We start from the raw sequence: 15,637 nt of genomic DNA, 5'->3' as shown, positions 1-15,637 counted from the left end.
GAAGGTCTATAAAACGTAACGTTTGAATTTAGGCAAGCTAACCGGTTAAGGCCAACTTGGGCCTGCCTATAAAACCCCATCATCGATTTGTCAGGAAAATATTTTATTATCTCTATTCTTGGCACTTTTGTACTGTGGGCAAAAAGGTACTGGAAACTGGCCAAACTTATTTCACAGATGACTGCTTCCAGTCTTTCAGCAGCATGCCTTGGCTTTGGCCCCAGTTTCCAGAGGTGAAAGGGCTGTGTATTAACGGACTCCATCACTCAGTTCCCCCTTTAAAACCCATTTTTACTCTTTCCCCCCCCCCCCACATGCTCAGTTGTTAGGGGGCAAAAAATACACATTAAGGGGCATTAAACACCTGTTAGTGGGAATACACCAAAAGATGCCTTTATTTTATTTCTGTTAATGTGTTTTCTCCTCTTTATTGGGTTTTCCATACTACCTGCTGTCCTTCGCCAAGATGATGGACAGCTTGGCCCCGAGCCTCTGCTTCAGAGCTCGCTCCTAGGAGTGCAGCAGGAATTAGGAAGTCTGCTTTAGGGGCACGATTGGACGTTCCAGCAATCTGTGCTGAACCATATTAGTGCTCTGCACCGTGACACTGAAGTTGAACTTTTAGTTCAAGTTGAGGGTGAGCTGCCCAAAATGATGGCGACGGGGCATTTAGCCTTCTGCACCCTCAATGTAACTGTTATACCTCACCATCCCAAATTCTACTGCAACATCAGATAGTTCTATCCACTAATTTTGCATTGGTGCTTGTCTGAAGTACAGGTACTCCAGTTGGAATGTGGACTAAAAATAGCAAAAATGATGAGCACTGGGCAAACATATTTCAGTACAGGTAAGTGTGAGGTCATCCATTTTGGATCCAAAAAGGATAGATCTGAATTTTTTTTAAATGGTGAAAAGCTAGGAACAGTGGAGGTCCAAAAATATTTTAGGGTCCATGTACACAGATCACTAAAATGTAGTGGTCAGGTACAAAAAATAATCAAAAAGGCTAATGGAATGTTAGCCTTTTTATCTAGAGGACAAAAATATAAAGGGAAAGAAGTTTTGCAGCAGCTGTACAAAACCCTAGTTAGACCACATTTGGAATACTGTGTACAGTTCTGGGCATCGCACCTTAGAAAGGATATATTGGCCTTGGAAGGAGTGCAGTGCAGATTCACCAGAATGTCACCAGGGCTCTAAGGGTTAAAATATGAGGAGAGATTACATAAACTAGGTTTGTATTCCCTGGAATATGGAAGTTTAAGGGTTGATTTGATTGGGATTTTTAGGATTTTGAAAGGAATTGATGGGGTAGAGAGAAACTTTTTCTGTTGGTGTGGAGTCTAGGATGAGGGGACATAGCCTTAAACTCAGAGCCAGGCTATTCAGGAGAGAAGTTAGGAAACACTTCTTCACACACAAAGTGGTAGAAGGGTAGAACTCCCTCCCAGAAAAAGCAGTAGATGCTTTTTTAAGATGATCGGCAAAAGAACCATAAGAAATAGGAGCAGGAGTAGGCGTAGGTCATATGGCCCCTTGAGCCTGCTCCGCCATTCAATAAGATCATGGCTGATCTTTGGCCTCAACTCCACTTTCCCGCCTGATTCCCATCTCCCTTCATTCCCTGAATCAGAGGTGACGTGAGGAAACATTTTTTTACGCAGCGAGTTGTAATGATCTGGAATGCACTGCCTGAAAGGGTAGTGGAAGCAGATTCAATAGTAACTTTCAAAAAGGAATTAGATAAATACTTGAAGGGGAAAAAAAATACAGGACTATGGGGAAAGAGATGGGGAATGGGACTAATTGGATAGCTCTTTCAAAGAGCCGGCACAGGCACGATGGGCCGAATGGCTGTATCTCTTGCTGTACCTACTATGCCAACTCAATTAATAATTTTGAATCTGAGATTGATAGATTTTTGCTAGCTAAGAGTATTAAGGGTCATGGAGCCAAGATGGGTGGGTGGAGGTAGGATACAAATCAGCCATGATCTCATTGAATGGCGGAACAGGCTCGAGGAGCTGAATGGTCTACTCCTGTTCCTGTTCATTAAAGCACCTCTGACATTGAGAGGTTATTAATTATCTCAGCTGGCTGCAAAGATGACCATGTGGTTTGGATTGTGGATTTCCCATAACCCATTTCAGTGAGCAGAAGATATGTGCTGACAGTGTGGTTCGCTGTCATGTGTCAATTTGATCCCAGCACTGACGGGCAGAATGATGTGACAAATAGTCCTGAAACTTTAACTGGTCACAAGATGCTTAGATGGCAGAAGTTACTGTGCTGCTATTTTGAATGGGTAACATTTTATTTTCCTAAGGGCAACATGTCTTAATGTTAACCATTATTATTATTATTGTAATACAAGTAACATATATAAAGGTAATTTCAATATATTTGACATTTTTGTAATGTAAACATTTTTTTACATTTACTCAAATTATTTCTGTTTCATTATAGTAATTAAAGGAGCCCAAACTTTGACCACATTTTTGCAAGTTAATCAGTTAACTGTATGTGTTAAAATGAATGTACATAAGCATTTTTATTTACAACAACCAATTCAAATACTAATACACACGACTTTAATGTTACTATTTTTCCTGTTAACGTTGGATTTACACCAAGTAGGTTGCTAATGTATTACTGAAGTTAATAGATGCTTCTTGTCATACACAGATCTAAACATGAAGAGGAATATTACAGAAAATTCAACACGGGCTACAGCAGGTACTTTAACTAGAGAGTGTTTTTATGAGTGGAGAATGATCATCCTTGATGCATTCTATTAATTTGTATGATTCATATTTTTGTTTATTTACCAATTTCCTCCATATTATGTTTTCATTTCCTCCCTCCATTTTTTGGTCTTCCACACTAAGCACTTGTCCCAAGAGTATTGTAAACAATTTTACAACACCAAGTTATAGTCCAGCAATTTTATTTTAAATTCACAAGCTTTCGGAGGCTACCTCCTTCCTCAGGTGAACGATGTGAAAATGAAATCCTCGAAATGAAATCGCATTTATAATTCACAGAACAATGCTTGGTGAGTACAGACAGTTTTTTCAACTGCCCGTTGCCAAGGTCCCAAGAGTAGGAAGGGAAGTTGACTGCTCGCTAGCTACAAGCAAGTGTGTGACAGTGTCATGGTGATGTCCAATTGGTTTTTCCTGTCTTCCTGTGGAGACGTGCTCATTGTTGACTCATTGATCCTTAACGTGGTCAAATTAGGAACCAGCCATGTGGGCAGTCACAGTAGAAAAGCTAAATCCCACTACTCTTTGATATATATATTGGAGACATCACTGTTCACATTCTGTAATAATTAGCTGTTTTTAAGCTTAAAATTTAATCCTGTACCAAGCCATGACATGCTTATATGCATGTGTTACTCTTCTTGCAAGGTTTAAGACCAATCTGATCTTATCTTTTGAAAATAATAAAGTCAGGTTTACATATTCCTAATGAGAAATGCAAACAACATAACAATCAACCAATCTGTAGTCAATTTATACAATTATTTTTAATCCTGTTAACTAAAACAATGGTTTACAAAGTTTTCTGTGTGGGATCCCTTGCAAATATTAACACACTCCAGAGGCTCCTGTAAATATTAATACACTCCCAAGGATCCTTATCGTAATTTGTAAAAGACAAGATCAAGTACCTAAAACAGCTGGACTGTTGGCTGATCGGTATGATTCTGTGAGTACAACTAATTCGGGCTGTTGCTTGACTGGCCTGTGGGACAGTTTTCTCAACAGTCCCCAGATGTTTGTGAGGAGAACTTTGCAGGGTCGATTGGGCTGCATGTGTTTTTGTTGTGTTCTGATTGGATGCTGAGGCCGCTGTCGAGTGGCCTGTCCTTACGAATGCAGTATTCAAATATACCAGTTGTGTGCTGGAAACCTGCAGCTGCATGCTAAAGGGTAAAACTAGGTTGCTGACTATCGAGTGCAACCAGTAGAAAACATCCAGTCTGAAGTATGTTTTTGCTGTGTAGATAAAATGATAATGAATTAAAGAAAGACTTGCATTTATATAGCTCCTTTTATAACCTTAGGTCCCAAAGCGCTTTACAGCCAATGAAGTATTTTTGAAGTGTAGTCGTCATTGTAATGTAGAAAATGTGGCCAATTTGAGCACAGCCAGCTCCCAAAAACAGCAGTGAAATAAATGACCAGATAATCTTTTTTTAGTGGTGTTGGTTAAGGGATAAATATTGGCCGGGACACTGGGAGAACTCCCCTGCTCTTCAGATAGTGCCGAGGGATCATTTAGGTCCATATGAAAGACGCCATCGCCGAGAATGCAGCACTCCCTCAGCGCCTGATGTCCACACACACTGCACTGAAGTGTCAGCCTAGATTTTGTGCTCAAGTCTCTGGAATGGGGCTTGAACCCACAATCTTCTGACTCAGGCATGAGTGCTACCACTGAGCCAAAGCTTAATTAGTGCTAGAAGTTGATATTAGTGAAGTGGTCCCCATATTAAATGTAATTATTTGAAATCTGGTGTTCCCCTTTAACCACTTTAGGTACTTTGAAATGCTCACAGATAAAAATAATGCACAGACTTCTCTTTTAATACCAGAATTTGCAGTGTCTGCAAATGTTAGGTTAACTCTGGTCTGGACTTTGGATCACGGATAATAGAATTTTCAACTGATTACAGATTTGTGCAGAAATTGATTACTAAAAAAATTGTCACCATCAAAGAAAGTTAAAATAATAGGTTAAATCTGTGCTGAAAATGACTTTGTGCTATTGGATTGTTAATAAGTTTCTTTTGAGTGATCTTTGTTCCATTCATTTTGTTTAGCAAGAAAATGTTTCAAAACTTAGTTCCAAGAGATATGTTCAGATTGTCTGATTGAAATATTAACAGAATGAACAATTTTAGTTTGATATTTTTGTTGAGGGAGGCGGTGAGGTGGAAATACTGAAGAGCAATTTTGGCTGTGTTTGAAAAGTATCTGTACAACATCTGCCTTTAATTCAGCCGATTGATTTTTTTTCTGGTACATATTATTCAAATGGTATTTTTCAGGATGCCTTCCTGTATTACTGTTCAATCAAAAGAAAAGAACCCGACTGCCACTGACTTCAAATCCTATGGAACATGAGTCAGGCTCAAATAGCCTTTTTCCTACACCGGAGAGTTTTGACTCACCACCAGCAGGTAATCAAGATGATCCCCCTCCACTCTTTCACCATTTCGCTATTTTATTTTTGTGCTTTATTTTCCGTCATATCTTTTATTCCCTTTTTTTTATTGCCTTCGTGGAAACTTCTTCGAAGAATAACTGTCCAATATCAGGCTTGCTTACAGGCCTTTACCATAACTGCTGTGAGTTGGTCTCTAGGAGCGATGTGAAGTTGCTAGGGATGTCTCTTCCGTGCCTCTTCTATTTTCCTCCTATCCAATGGAGAAATGCCAAGCTTCTACTTGATGCTTCTTATGGCTAAGATTCAGAACTCACCTTCTTAAGAATCATGGGCATATTTCCTTGCTGCCATGATTTAGCTGTTTAGCATTAGTAAATCTATATTGTGTGGCAAACATTTCAGTGTTGGCCAGCATAAGATATATCACTGCAGTACCATGTTAACTTAAACAGACGGACAGGAAAAGACCCTCTGGTCCATCCAGCCTGTCCCACTCAATTGTGATACCTTGTGTATCACAATATATACACACTCCACACCACCCAAGATCATGTGATCTTCTGGGAGAGGCAAAAAACTAGATACAAACAAATATAGTCAATACTGTAGAATTGTTATACTTCGTGATTTTTACATTTGAAGGAAAAGTTTGATATGTTGATTTGTTAAACTTTAAGGCAATAAAGGATTAACACAAACCAGAGCACCAGGCAATCAGACCACAGTACAGAACAATTATAGGGCCCAGTTTCAATATCCCAATATAAGAAGCAATATGGACAATGCAGATAGTGGGAAGGCACCGCTGTCGAATTTGGCAAAAACCACGAGTATTGGGTAGGTTATACAATACTGTAAGATATGTTAATTTTGAGGATATCTTTGTGTTTTGTTTTGGATATAAAATCTATTTTAAACCAGAACTCTTGAAGAAATAGTATCATCATTAGAAGCCTTTAGGGAAAAGAAAACCAATTGTAAAGAATTGTGATCAACGTCGGCATCCTTTGGTTTAATTCTGTTTTCAGTTAAATCAAAAAGCTTTAGAATAATTTGCCATCCGGGGGCGTGGGGCTGACTAGCTTGGAATTACTCAGCCTGTTAGCATCATGTTACGACCATCGTAGCTTTTTGTGTAGATCACAAACATAATTTGCTCAACCTCAGGGGAGAGGATATTGTTCTTTGTATACTGAAATCTTAATGTTCTTTTCAATTGCATACTGGCAGGTGAGTGAGAACGTGATGGAGTGATTCACAGTGAGTATAATGGGATGATTCACCTGCCTATTTTCTCTTCCTCTGTGGCCTGCATTTGCTGTTTCCTCTTCATGGCACAGCTGGGATTGGGGGCTCGCCATGTTTAAATCCCTCTAATCCTGATTCTGCCTCTCCTACAGCACCAAAACGAGCCTAACCAAAGTCACGAATGACATTCTTTGTAACTGTGGTGTGATACATTATCCGTTCTTATCCTCCTTGGACGCTGCAGCCTTCCACATGGTCCACCACATCATTTTTCTCCAAAGCCTCTCCACAATGCCTAGCTTCATGGGCTTTCCCTCGCTTAGTTCCACTTTTACCTCTCTGATCATAGCCAGATCATCTCGAGCAATGCCTTTCTCTCGCACCCCCAAGCTTTCATGTCCGGAGTTCCCCAAGGATCCTTCCTTGGCCCTCCTTTTTACCATCTACATGCTTCCCCTTGGCCATATCATCTGCAAACTTGGAGTCAGCTTCCTGTATACTGCTGACACCCGGCTCTACTTCTCCAACATCTCTCCTGACTCCTCCACTGCCACTTTGCTGTCAGATTGTTTTCAAACATCTAGTCTTGGAAGAGTCTTAACTTTCTCCAGCTAAACATTGGAAAGACTGAAGCCATTGTCTTCAACCCCAGCCACAATCTTTGATGTCTTGCCACTGACTCCATTTCCCTTCCCAGCCACTGTCTCAGGCTGAATCAGAGGTTCACGCTTTTGGAGTCCTGTCATATCCCGAGCTGAGTGTTCAACCCCATGTGCTGTCCATCCCAAAGACTGCATACTTTAACCTCTGTAACATCACCCAAATCTGTCTTGACCTCAGCATTTGTCTTCCTCACGTTTCTTTTGAAAAATCTTGGGACCTTTTTCTGAATTAAAGGTCCTATTCAAATGTAACTTATTGTTGTCGTCATCATTATTGTGGGAATTTTGGGCAAAATGCTCCTGTGCCTTTCCCAAGCTTTTTGAAATCTTTTAATTTTGTTTTTATTTTGCTGTTTTCTTTAATTTGACCTTTTTCCTTTCCCTGTTTAATTCTCTGTGGGGCTGATTCTGCGGTACTGAGAGTCATGAAGAGCAGTTACTTCATGGGCATCGGGGATTGGAGAATTGGGAGAGCAAGACATTTTTACTGGGCTGCGATTGTGCTGTCTGCTACATTGTGTGTGAGAGTGCTTTTGCCTATTTTGTGCCTGACTCTCATTAAGGTCCCAGATTTGATGCAAAAATATTTGAACGTGAACCGAGCACAATTCTGTAATTTTCCCCATTTTTGTTCTTTTAGTGGTCATTTGAAATGGGTGATGTAAATCTTAAAGGGGAACGTGTTTTAGGTTTTTATGCAATGCTTACAGTACATTTTTACAACTAATGTTTTATTTAGACATTTTTCTCTATCTCTAAAAGTTTTGTTAATATTTTTGATAGAAAAATGTTTGGGGCTATTTTTTTTTACACCTTTAGGTAACTTTGTTTTTGAAGTGCCTCAAGTACAGCATTTCATGGTTGTGGTACAAAATGATAGTAGGAATGCAGGCAAGATCAGCAGGCACAAGACCATAGCCTGGATTTTCCTCCACTGTACTGTACAAAATTGAGTGGAATAGTGACAGTGGAGCAGGGTAAATGGTGTAGGTAGGCCTACTACTAGATCCCTACCCCGTAAAACTTCAATAGGAAGTTATCTTCCCTCCCCCTAGATCTTGAACACCCTGCTGCATTGAAATGAGGGTGGATGCACAGTACTAGGTATACCGGCCAATTTCCCTGCCTTCCTGCTGCAGTACCGCCTGAGGTAGCACTCAGAAGGAACACAAGATTAGGTAGGAAGTGCCCCACACCATACGTAAAATCATTATATATTACAGCACAAAAACAGGCCATTTGGCACATCAAGTCTGGGCCTGGTATTTTTCTTCATGTAAACTACCAAGTCTAAATGTCCTTCCTTGCTTGCTCCCCATATCCTTTAGTATTCCACTTTTTCAATCAACTATCTAATTTGCTTTTAAGAGATTATGGACTCTGCTTCAGAAATGGCTTGTGGCAATGAATTCAAACCACTCTCTGCATAAGGAAATGTTTTCTAACTGTAAGAATAGACAGAGGCTGCAGTCCTTGTCTATGTACCAGAAAGGAGAGTTCTAGATGCAGGAGTCAAATACTTACAAGTTTATTAAGGGTTACATAAACGCACTCACAGACAACAGCCTGGACCGAACACACGGCGATGCTTTGCTGTAGAAGATCGCACATTAGTTGCCGAGCCAAAATCTAGATCTCTTCAGTTTCATCTTCTTTGTGTTAACAGTCTCATCCTTTTTATATCTTTCTAACTATATTACGTCACATACATTCCATGACCTTTATACACTCTGCGCCAGCTTGTACCAGTCTTCATCAAGAAGTTTCAGGGACTGGCAGGAGCTGCTGGTGTTTAGATTATGCAAAGCATAGAATGTACCTATTATGGCTATACTACAGATAACTTAATTGCTAAGCATGCATGAATTGTGAGAAAGCTCAGAACAGTGTTTATCCTTGGGATGAGGCTGTGACCTTTGTGAAGACTGCCATTGTCAGAAAAGTTCTGCAGGCTTTTAGCCTTAGGGCTTAACACAAAATGAATTCCTCACTTACAAAATGGATTCCTCACTTGCTGTCGATCACGTAACATAACCTCCCTGTCACCAAGGGGAATTTGTTACCACTAGGGAACCAAACTGTAACAGCATACATACAAAACTGTATGGTGGTAATAAACTGGTTGCATTTTCTTTGGGCTGTATTGTGGAGATTTATTTTTAAAAGGGACATAATGTAGCTGACAGTGGATGGAAAGGCATGTATGGTAGTAGAGGTAGTATTGATTAGGCTGTGCATGTTGTTGAAGGGGACAATACAGTGAATCAAGACATGAGGACTGCTCATGCAGTGGCACATTTGCAATGTTAAGTAAAAGTCCAATCAATTGAGGATTAATGTACCAGTCTTCCTGGCTGCACATCGCCCTCAACCATTTCTTCCTCCTCTGCCAAGGCTTCAAGCTGCTCCTCTTGATTCTCTTGCTGTATGGTTTTTCCTTTTTATATAGTGAAATTGTGTAAGATACAGCAGACACAGATAAATTTAGACACCTTGTCATCGCTATGGAGTAGTACCACCCCCCTCCCTTATCTGTTCCGACATTGGAATCTCTGTTTCAGTATGCCAGTTGCGTGTTCCACCAGTATTCTGGTAGAACCTATGAAAATGAAGGGCAGGAAAGAGCCAGCAGGTCCAACAAGCCTGCCCCACATTCATGATCCTGAAGCATCATTTTCAGACACTTTCTATCCCCCCACAGCAGCCATGCAATCTCACGAGAGAGGCAAAAAGCCAGGGCCAGTAAGGGAAAAAGAAATCTGGAAAATTCCTTTCTGCCTTCCTCACGCAATCGAAACCAGTCCAGATCACATTGACCATGCGAACGTTAACTTGCCTTTTATATGATGTGATCTCTGCCCCAGCCAAGAACACTCCCTTCTGAAGGCGTGTAGAGAGACAGCACACACCGCACAAGCTGGATTCCAAATGCTCACTACTCTCTGGGAAAAGAAAAACTGCCTAACATCTAGCCTAGCATAGTTTAAATACATGTCCCCTGATCCTCCCTAATCTGTCAAATTGAAATAATCTATCAATGGGTACTCAATCGAACCCATTCATTATTTTATGTGCCTCTATCTGGCTTCCTCTAAGTCTATAAACTAAATAAACCCAGCTCTTTAAGCCTAACTGAGTAACTAAGATTATTTAAGCTAGGAATCGTTCTTGTAGCTCTCCTCTGAACCTTTGAGCTTCGTTCTATCTCTGGTCCACGTTTGATTGAAGAATTTTTAATGGGATCGATAGCCATGGCTGCATTGGATATCTGATATTGTCAGTTGTCCAGTTTTCTTGCTCTTTTGAGTAGTGGCGGGATGATGGATTGCCACAAAATGAGGACCTTGTGGCTGCCGCACATCAGCCAAAATTATTCTGTTCCTGTGGTCTGACACTATTTTTACATTAATGGAATGAAAGCCCTTCCTGTTCATATATACTATTGGGTTGCTGCAAGGGACCTTGATGGTGATGTGTGACCTCAATGAGACCTGGCACTTTTGAAAAGCCCAACCCCTGGAAAAAATGCTGTGCCTTCTTAAGCTATTGCCTTCTTTCATAGGAGGAATGAATGAGAGTGTTTCCCCTGGTAAACAAGGCTCTTGTCTCTTGCTTTATTCATCACTAGACTGAAGACTGACGTGGCAAATGGCCGTAGAAGGATCCTGTTGCATAAAAATTTAATATTATGGTTCTCAGCCACAGGCAGAGCTGTTCTTATGGTAGTTCTGATCTGGAGATTGTGCTTGAGGAGACAGCACAACTCTGTGACTGCCGCCTTGGTGAAACATAGATGCTGAAGGCAGGTCTCCCTGATGAGATGTGCCTAGGTCTGAAGACTCAGCACTTGGGATGAGGCCTAGTAGGATCCAGATGCCAGAGGCGCTAGTTGCCTATCCTTTTTCCATCTGTCTGAACTATGTTTCCTCCTCATGCTGAAGTGTGGTTGTTGCTGAGGACGCAGCTGTTAGCTGCAACAGTGTTGTGGAAAAAGGTATCTGCAAAAAGCCTTGCATTGCAAAAATGCAGCAGGAGCTTATGCACCAAAGATAATACAGCTTTAGAAAAGCAAAAAGTACAGAAAAGGAGAGTTTTGGTGTGGAACCAATTTGCCTAAACTTGACTACAGATATGTTACAATGACACTCAAGCTCTGTTTGAAGCCTCACAAAAGTTGGTAAAATTACTGAATTTGGTGCCTTGCAAATCTGTTTCCTTCAGTGTTTCTCTATGGCTCTCCCTCTTTTTGTGCTTTACTCGAAGTATAGAATATACGTTCTGTGGGATAAATCCAGCTGAGTAAACTTTGCACCAGCTCTTGGAGGTATTCCAAAATTTGCAAAATATTGCCCACCTTTGAGTCCATTGGCCTGGTTGCACCCTAGCAGATAAGACAAAATAACAGTCAGGGTTATATAAATATGCTGTTGAAAAAAACATACATGCTTTGCTGTAAAGTTGGCCAAATGGGATGTATTGTGAAATCAGTAAGCTTATTTTTCCAATGACATGGTAGAAATAAAAAGGACTGAATACTGGAAATTTGAAATAGAAAGTCATGGACAGCATGTCAGTCAGCATCATTCATCAGAACTGATGAAGGGTTTTGTTTATTTCTGTGCTAATTAACCTGTCACTTCCAGCATACCTTTTTATTTAAAAAGAAAAGTAATCATGTATCTTTTTAACTGTTTATTTCTCTTGTAGTATGTACTGCTTTTCTCCTTCTCTGTACTGCTTTTCTCCTGCACTTTCCAGCAGTATCTTTGCCGATCTCACCATTTATTTTTTGTTTTTTCTTTGCTATTCTCTTATGTAACTTTTATAATAGGCATGGTTCCAATTTGTCTTTGGGTGGTTAGGTGCACTAAATCTGAGCCGTTTTTCCTCCCAGTGCATACAGAAGAAAATTTCTCAATAGTACGTGTCTGATTGTGCTGTGAAGCAAATGCAGATCAAACTTTGACTTGCTGACATCATTCCAGTAATTGTAGGGGATGCTTTGCACCAATGTAATTGACACAATATTTGTAGTTCACTACATGTTGCTGTACCAAGATGAGGAAAAATTTCTTCACTGAGGGTTTTGAATCTTCGGAATTCTTTACCCCAAAGGGATGTGGATGCTCAGTTGTTGAGTATATTCAAGACTGAGATCGATGGATATTTGGTCACTAAAGGAATAAAGTGATATGGGGATAGGGCGGGAAAGTGGAGTTGAGGTAGACGATCAAGCATGATCTTATTGAATGGTGGAGCAGGCTCAAGGGGCTGTATGGCCTACTCCTGCTCCTATTTCTTATGTTCTTACAAAAGTCACCATATTTTGAATATTGCATACCATTGCAGCTTGCAGAGTTGTACAGATCATAATTGTTTCGTGCTTTCAACATTATTTATTGGCAACTATACATTTAAATACTTGAAAAAGCAACTGGACAGGTCAACAAACTGGTTAGAATATAGACAGAAATTGCAGGTTATTCTGATTAGAACACAAAATATATGCACATAGGTTATATTAGATGTTATCTTGAATGTGTTTATATTCTATATATATTAATGTATAATTTAAGGAAGAAACTTGGATATGAAAAATATTGGAGCTGGCTGTTATTTTGTACAAATTAATGTAATGATTTCATTTACCGTATGCCTCAGATTTTGATATTAATTGACTGATACCAGGAAATAAAATGAATGGACATCTGAGCCTTTTCTCTTCTATATTCTAACATAACTGAGTGTTAATTACTCAAAATGCTACCTTTTAGCCAACTCCAGCAGCAAGTGCCTCAGCATCAACAAATTCAAGACTACAGGAACTTTTCCCGTGGATCTAGCAACATAGGACAAAACAGTAAAACCAACTGGAAGTAAGTGTGTTAAATGTTCATGGTAAGAGTTGAGTATTAAGCTCTAAAAGAAATTTGCATTTTCAGATGTAATCAGAAAGTCTGGTGTTGAACAGGTACATTGTATTTACAGATGTATAACACACATTTCTGTCGTTTTCAAGAAGATGGTTAGAGGGTGGGCTAAATTGATGAAAATGGACTTGACTCTCTTCTGTTAATCTTTGGAACTTGTCTTTTGAATCAAGTGCTTTGGTGTTGATCTTGGATTTTCATCTCTAGGGAGCTGATAACATCTTTTATTGTTGGGACTTTTATAGAAATGGACTTCCATGTCTTTTTAGGTGCCTGATCTTACACATCTATTGAGGCGTTTTTGTTTTTTTATATAGTAGTTGTTGCAGTTTGTCTTTTATTTCAATAGTGCAGTTAGCCAGTACTAATGTTCAGCTGCTTGGATGGGATATGGTGCTCTGGAGCATTAACTATGACATGCTTGGTCTGAGCCCAGATAAAGTCTGGAACTTTTGAACAGTAGATGAAATGCCGGTCAAAGATAACTTCTTGGATGAGATTGTTCCAATTGATTCGGTGATACAGCCAAACCTTGCTCTTTGTATTCCTTTTTTTGTGTGTTACATAATGGAACAAAATCTAGGGTTCAGGTAAAAGTGAAGCTCAGGCAGCTTTGTCATATGATCCTAGCCAATTGCCACTTTTAATTTGTTTTGAGTTTTGTGTTTGAAAACTGTAATTAAAATTACTTATATTTTCATGGGGTTAGTAACTGTTACATTGATACTACTTGACATGAATACCAATTGAGCAGCCTGCATGATGTAAGCATCATGTGACAGAAAAAGGTTGTTACAATTGTTTTTACAACAGATGGTGGACATGTTTTCTGTCAGCATTATGTGGCAGCAAGGCAGAGTTTTCCTGAAAAATTATACCCTGCTCTACTGTCTGCTGTTGTAGGATTTAGATTACATTGCAATATTTATATATAAGAAAACACATAACCTGAGATGTGTTACAAGATGGATGGATTAGAATGGTGTCATACAGCACAAGAGAAGTTTATCAATAAAGTCTGAAGCTTGAGATGTATTGATGTCTTGAAAAACAGGAGAGTGGCTATATTCTTAATAATATATACAAACATAAGTACTTCAGGTTTTCTGTTTTTCACTGGCAAGGGTGTTACAGCAGACAGTGACAGATAACAGACTGCTAATCACGTGATGTAAAAAAACGGGAGTATTAATTCAGCTGATACGGACGAATATCCTAACCTCAGTTTTAATTATACAAAATGCCCATTTTCAGCCAGCTTCAACAACAAGTACCTTTACATCAACAAAGTCAGGAACATAGGCAGTTTTCTGGTGGATCCAACATCACAGGACAAAGCAACAAAACCAGTTGGAAGTGAGTAGATTGTATAATATAGCTGATTTAGCTATTTTTGTCATCTTTTTATTTTACCTGATCCGCTCACATTACCCGGATTTCAGCTGGAATGAGGGTTTAGGCTTTGGACCATTCTGACCTGACAGAAATTATGTTCTGAGGGTCCACTAACTAAAGGTGCCCTTAATGATAGGAAAAACAGACACTTTTGGCTGTCATTTATAAGATCCCACACTGCATTCCATCTGAGAAGTGATAAAACTCAACATGTGGTTAGTTATTTCCAGTGTCAGCCACTGATGGGAGTTTGCTTATGCCAAACAAGCACCTAAACTGCTACATTACAGATCTGTCTTTCCACGTGATTACATTTTTGTGCCATGTAAAGGACTTCCAAGACCACTCCCGATGACTTTATGCCTATGTGATACTAAACCAGAGAGATCTGGAATGGCCAAGGTTCGATCCCTGGTCGTTTCTCTATTATAACAGTGTCTATGTTTCAAAAATATTCAATTGTCCGTGAAGTGCTTTGGGACGTCCTGAGGTCGCAAAAGGTCCCATATAAATGCAGGCTGTTTCTGTTCTGCGCTGTTAGTTGGCTTCAGCTGGAGTAGCAGTAGTGGCACTATGTTGACCTCAGCATCCCTGGACTAGGAAGGGGACAAAATCATCCAGGGTTCCCCTGTACTGATTGGTGTCCTTTGACCTTTTTTGGAAAGTGCACTATGTGGAGATCAGATGAAAGGATTGTGTTTGGCTGTGATGATTCCACAGGGAGAGCCTGCTGATACACATGAAGAATGGACACTTGGGCGAAGTACTAGAGGGTGTCCAAGCACTTGTGGAACTGTGCCCCAGAATGAATCAGGGACTTGAAGAGATAGGGAGAAAATTGGATGGGAAAAAAAAAGTGTTATAAAATAAGTACATAGTGCAGGACATATTCGTGGTTAAATTTGATAACCCCCGAATCCGGGAACGGGTGTCGCGGTGCGCAGTTAACCTGCGCCTGGTTGTTGATATGCAGGCAGCATGTGAGATTCGTGCTGCCAACTCATCTCCATGATTGCTGCGAGCAGCCAGCGTTGAGTGGCTGCACGCACCAGTAGGGAGTCCGATATGGGGTGCGGCCAGCCCTACTTAAAAGCAGCCTGCATTTCTTAATGGGGAGGTGCACTGTCAATGCAGTCGGTGGAGTAAGACAAGTGGGATGGCTGGACCTGCACGAGAGCGTGCACTGAGGTTCTCCGATGACGCACTGGAGACCTCGGTGGA

The 15,637-nt window shown here is 40.2% G+C and overlaps 1 protein-coding gene across 5 annotated transcripts in view; it reads left to right on the top strand.

The window, feature by feature from the left end:
• LOC137345008 (spermatogenesis-associated protein 22) overlaps positions 1 to 15,637 on the top strand; it is a 41,453-nt gene that overhangs the window by 107 nt on the left and 25,709 nt on the right. Inside the window, exons 1-6 of one of the 5 annotated variants that reach the window (XR_010968531.1) lie at positions 2,181 to 2,308; positions 2,689 to 2,739; positions 5,063 to 5,194; positions 5,859 to 6,018; positions 12,866 to 12,967; positions 14,276 to 14,377. Coding sequence is in view for 4 of the 5 variants with exons in the window: in XM_068008341.1 (XP_067864442.1) it covers positions 2,305 to 2,308; positions 2,689 to 2,739; positions 5,063 to 5,194; positions 5,859 to 6,018; positions 12,866 to 12,967; positions 14,276 to 14,377 (551 nt within the window). In the remaining variant the exon portion in view is untranslated. Of the gene's footprint in view, positions 1 to 2,180; positions 2,309 to 2,688; positions 2,740 to 3,622; positions 3,718 to 5,062; positions 5,195 to 5,858; positions 6,019 to 12,865; positions 12,968 to 14,275; positions 14,378 to 15,637 lie in introns of those variants that run through there. The other 4 variants (XM_068008341.1, XM_068008342.1, XM_068008344.1 and 1 more) reach the window with 4 other exon arrangements.

The sequence above is a fragment of the Heptranchias perlo genome, chromosome 28 (assembly GCF_035084215.1).
Source record: "Heptranchias perlo isolate sHepPer1 chromosome 28, sHepPer1.hap1, whole genome shotgun sequence".
In the NCBI taxonomy this organism is placed as follows: domain Eukaryota; kingdom Metazoa; phylum Chordata; class Chondrichthyes; order Hexanchiformes; family Hexanchidae; genus Heptranchias; species Heptranchias perlo.
This window is presented reverse-complemented; position numbering and strand designations above follow the sequence as displayed.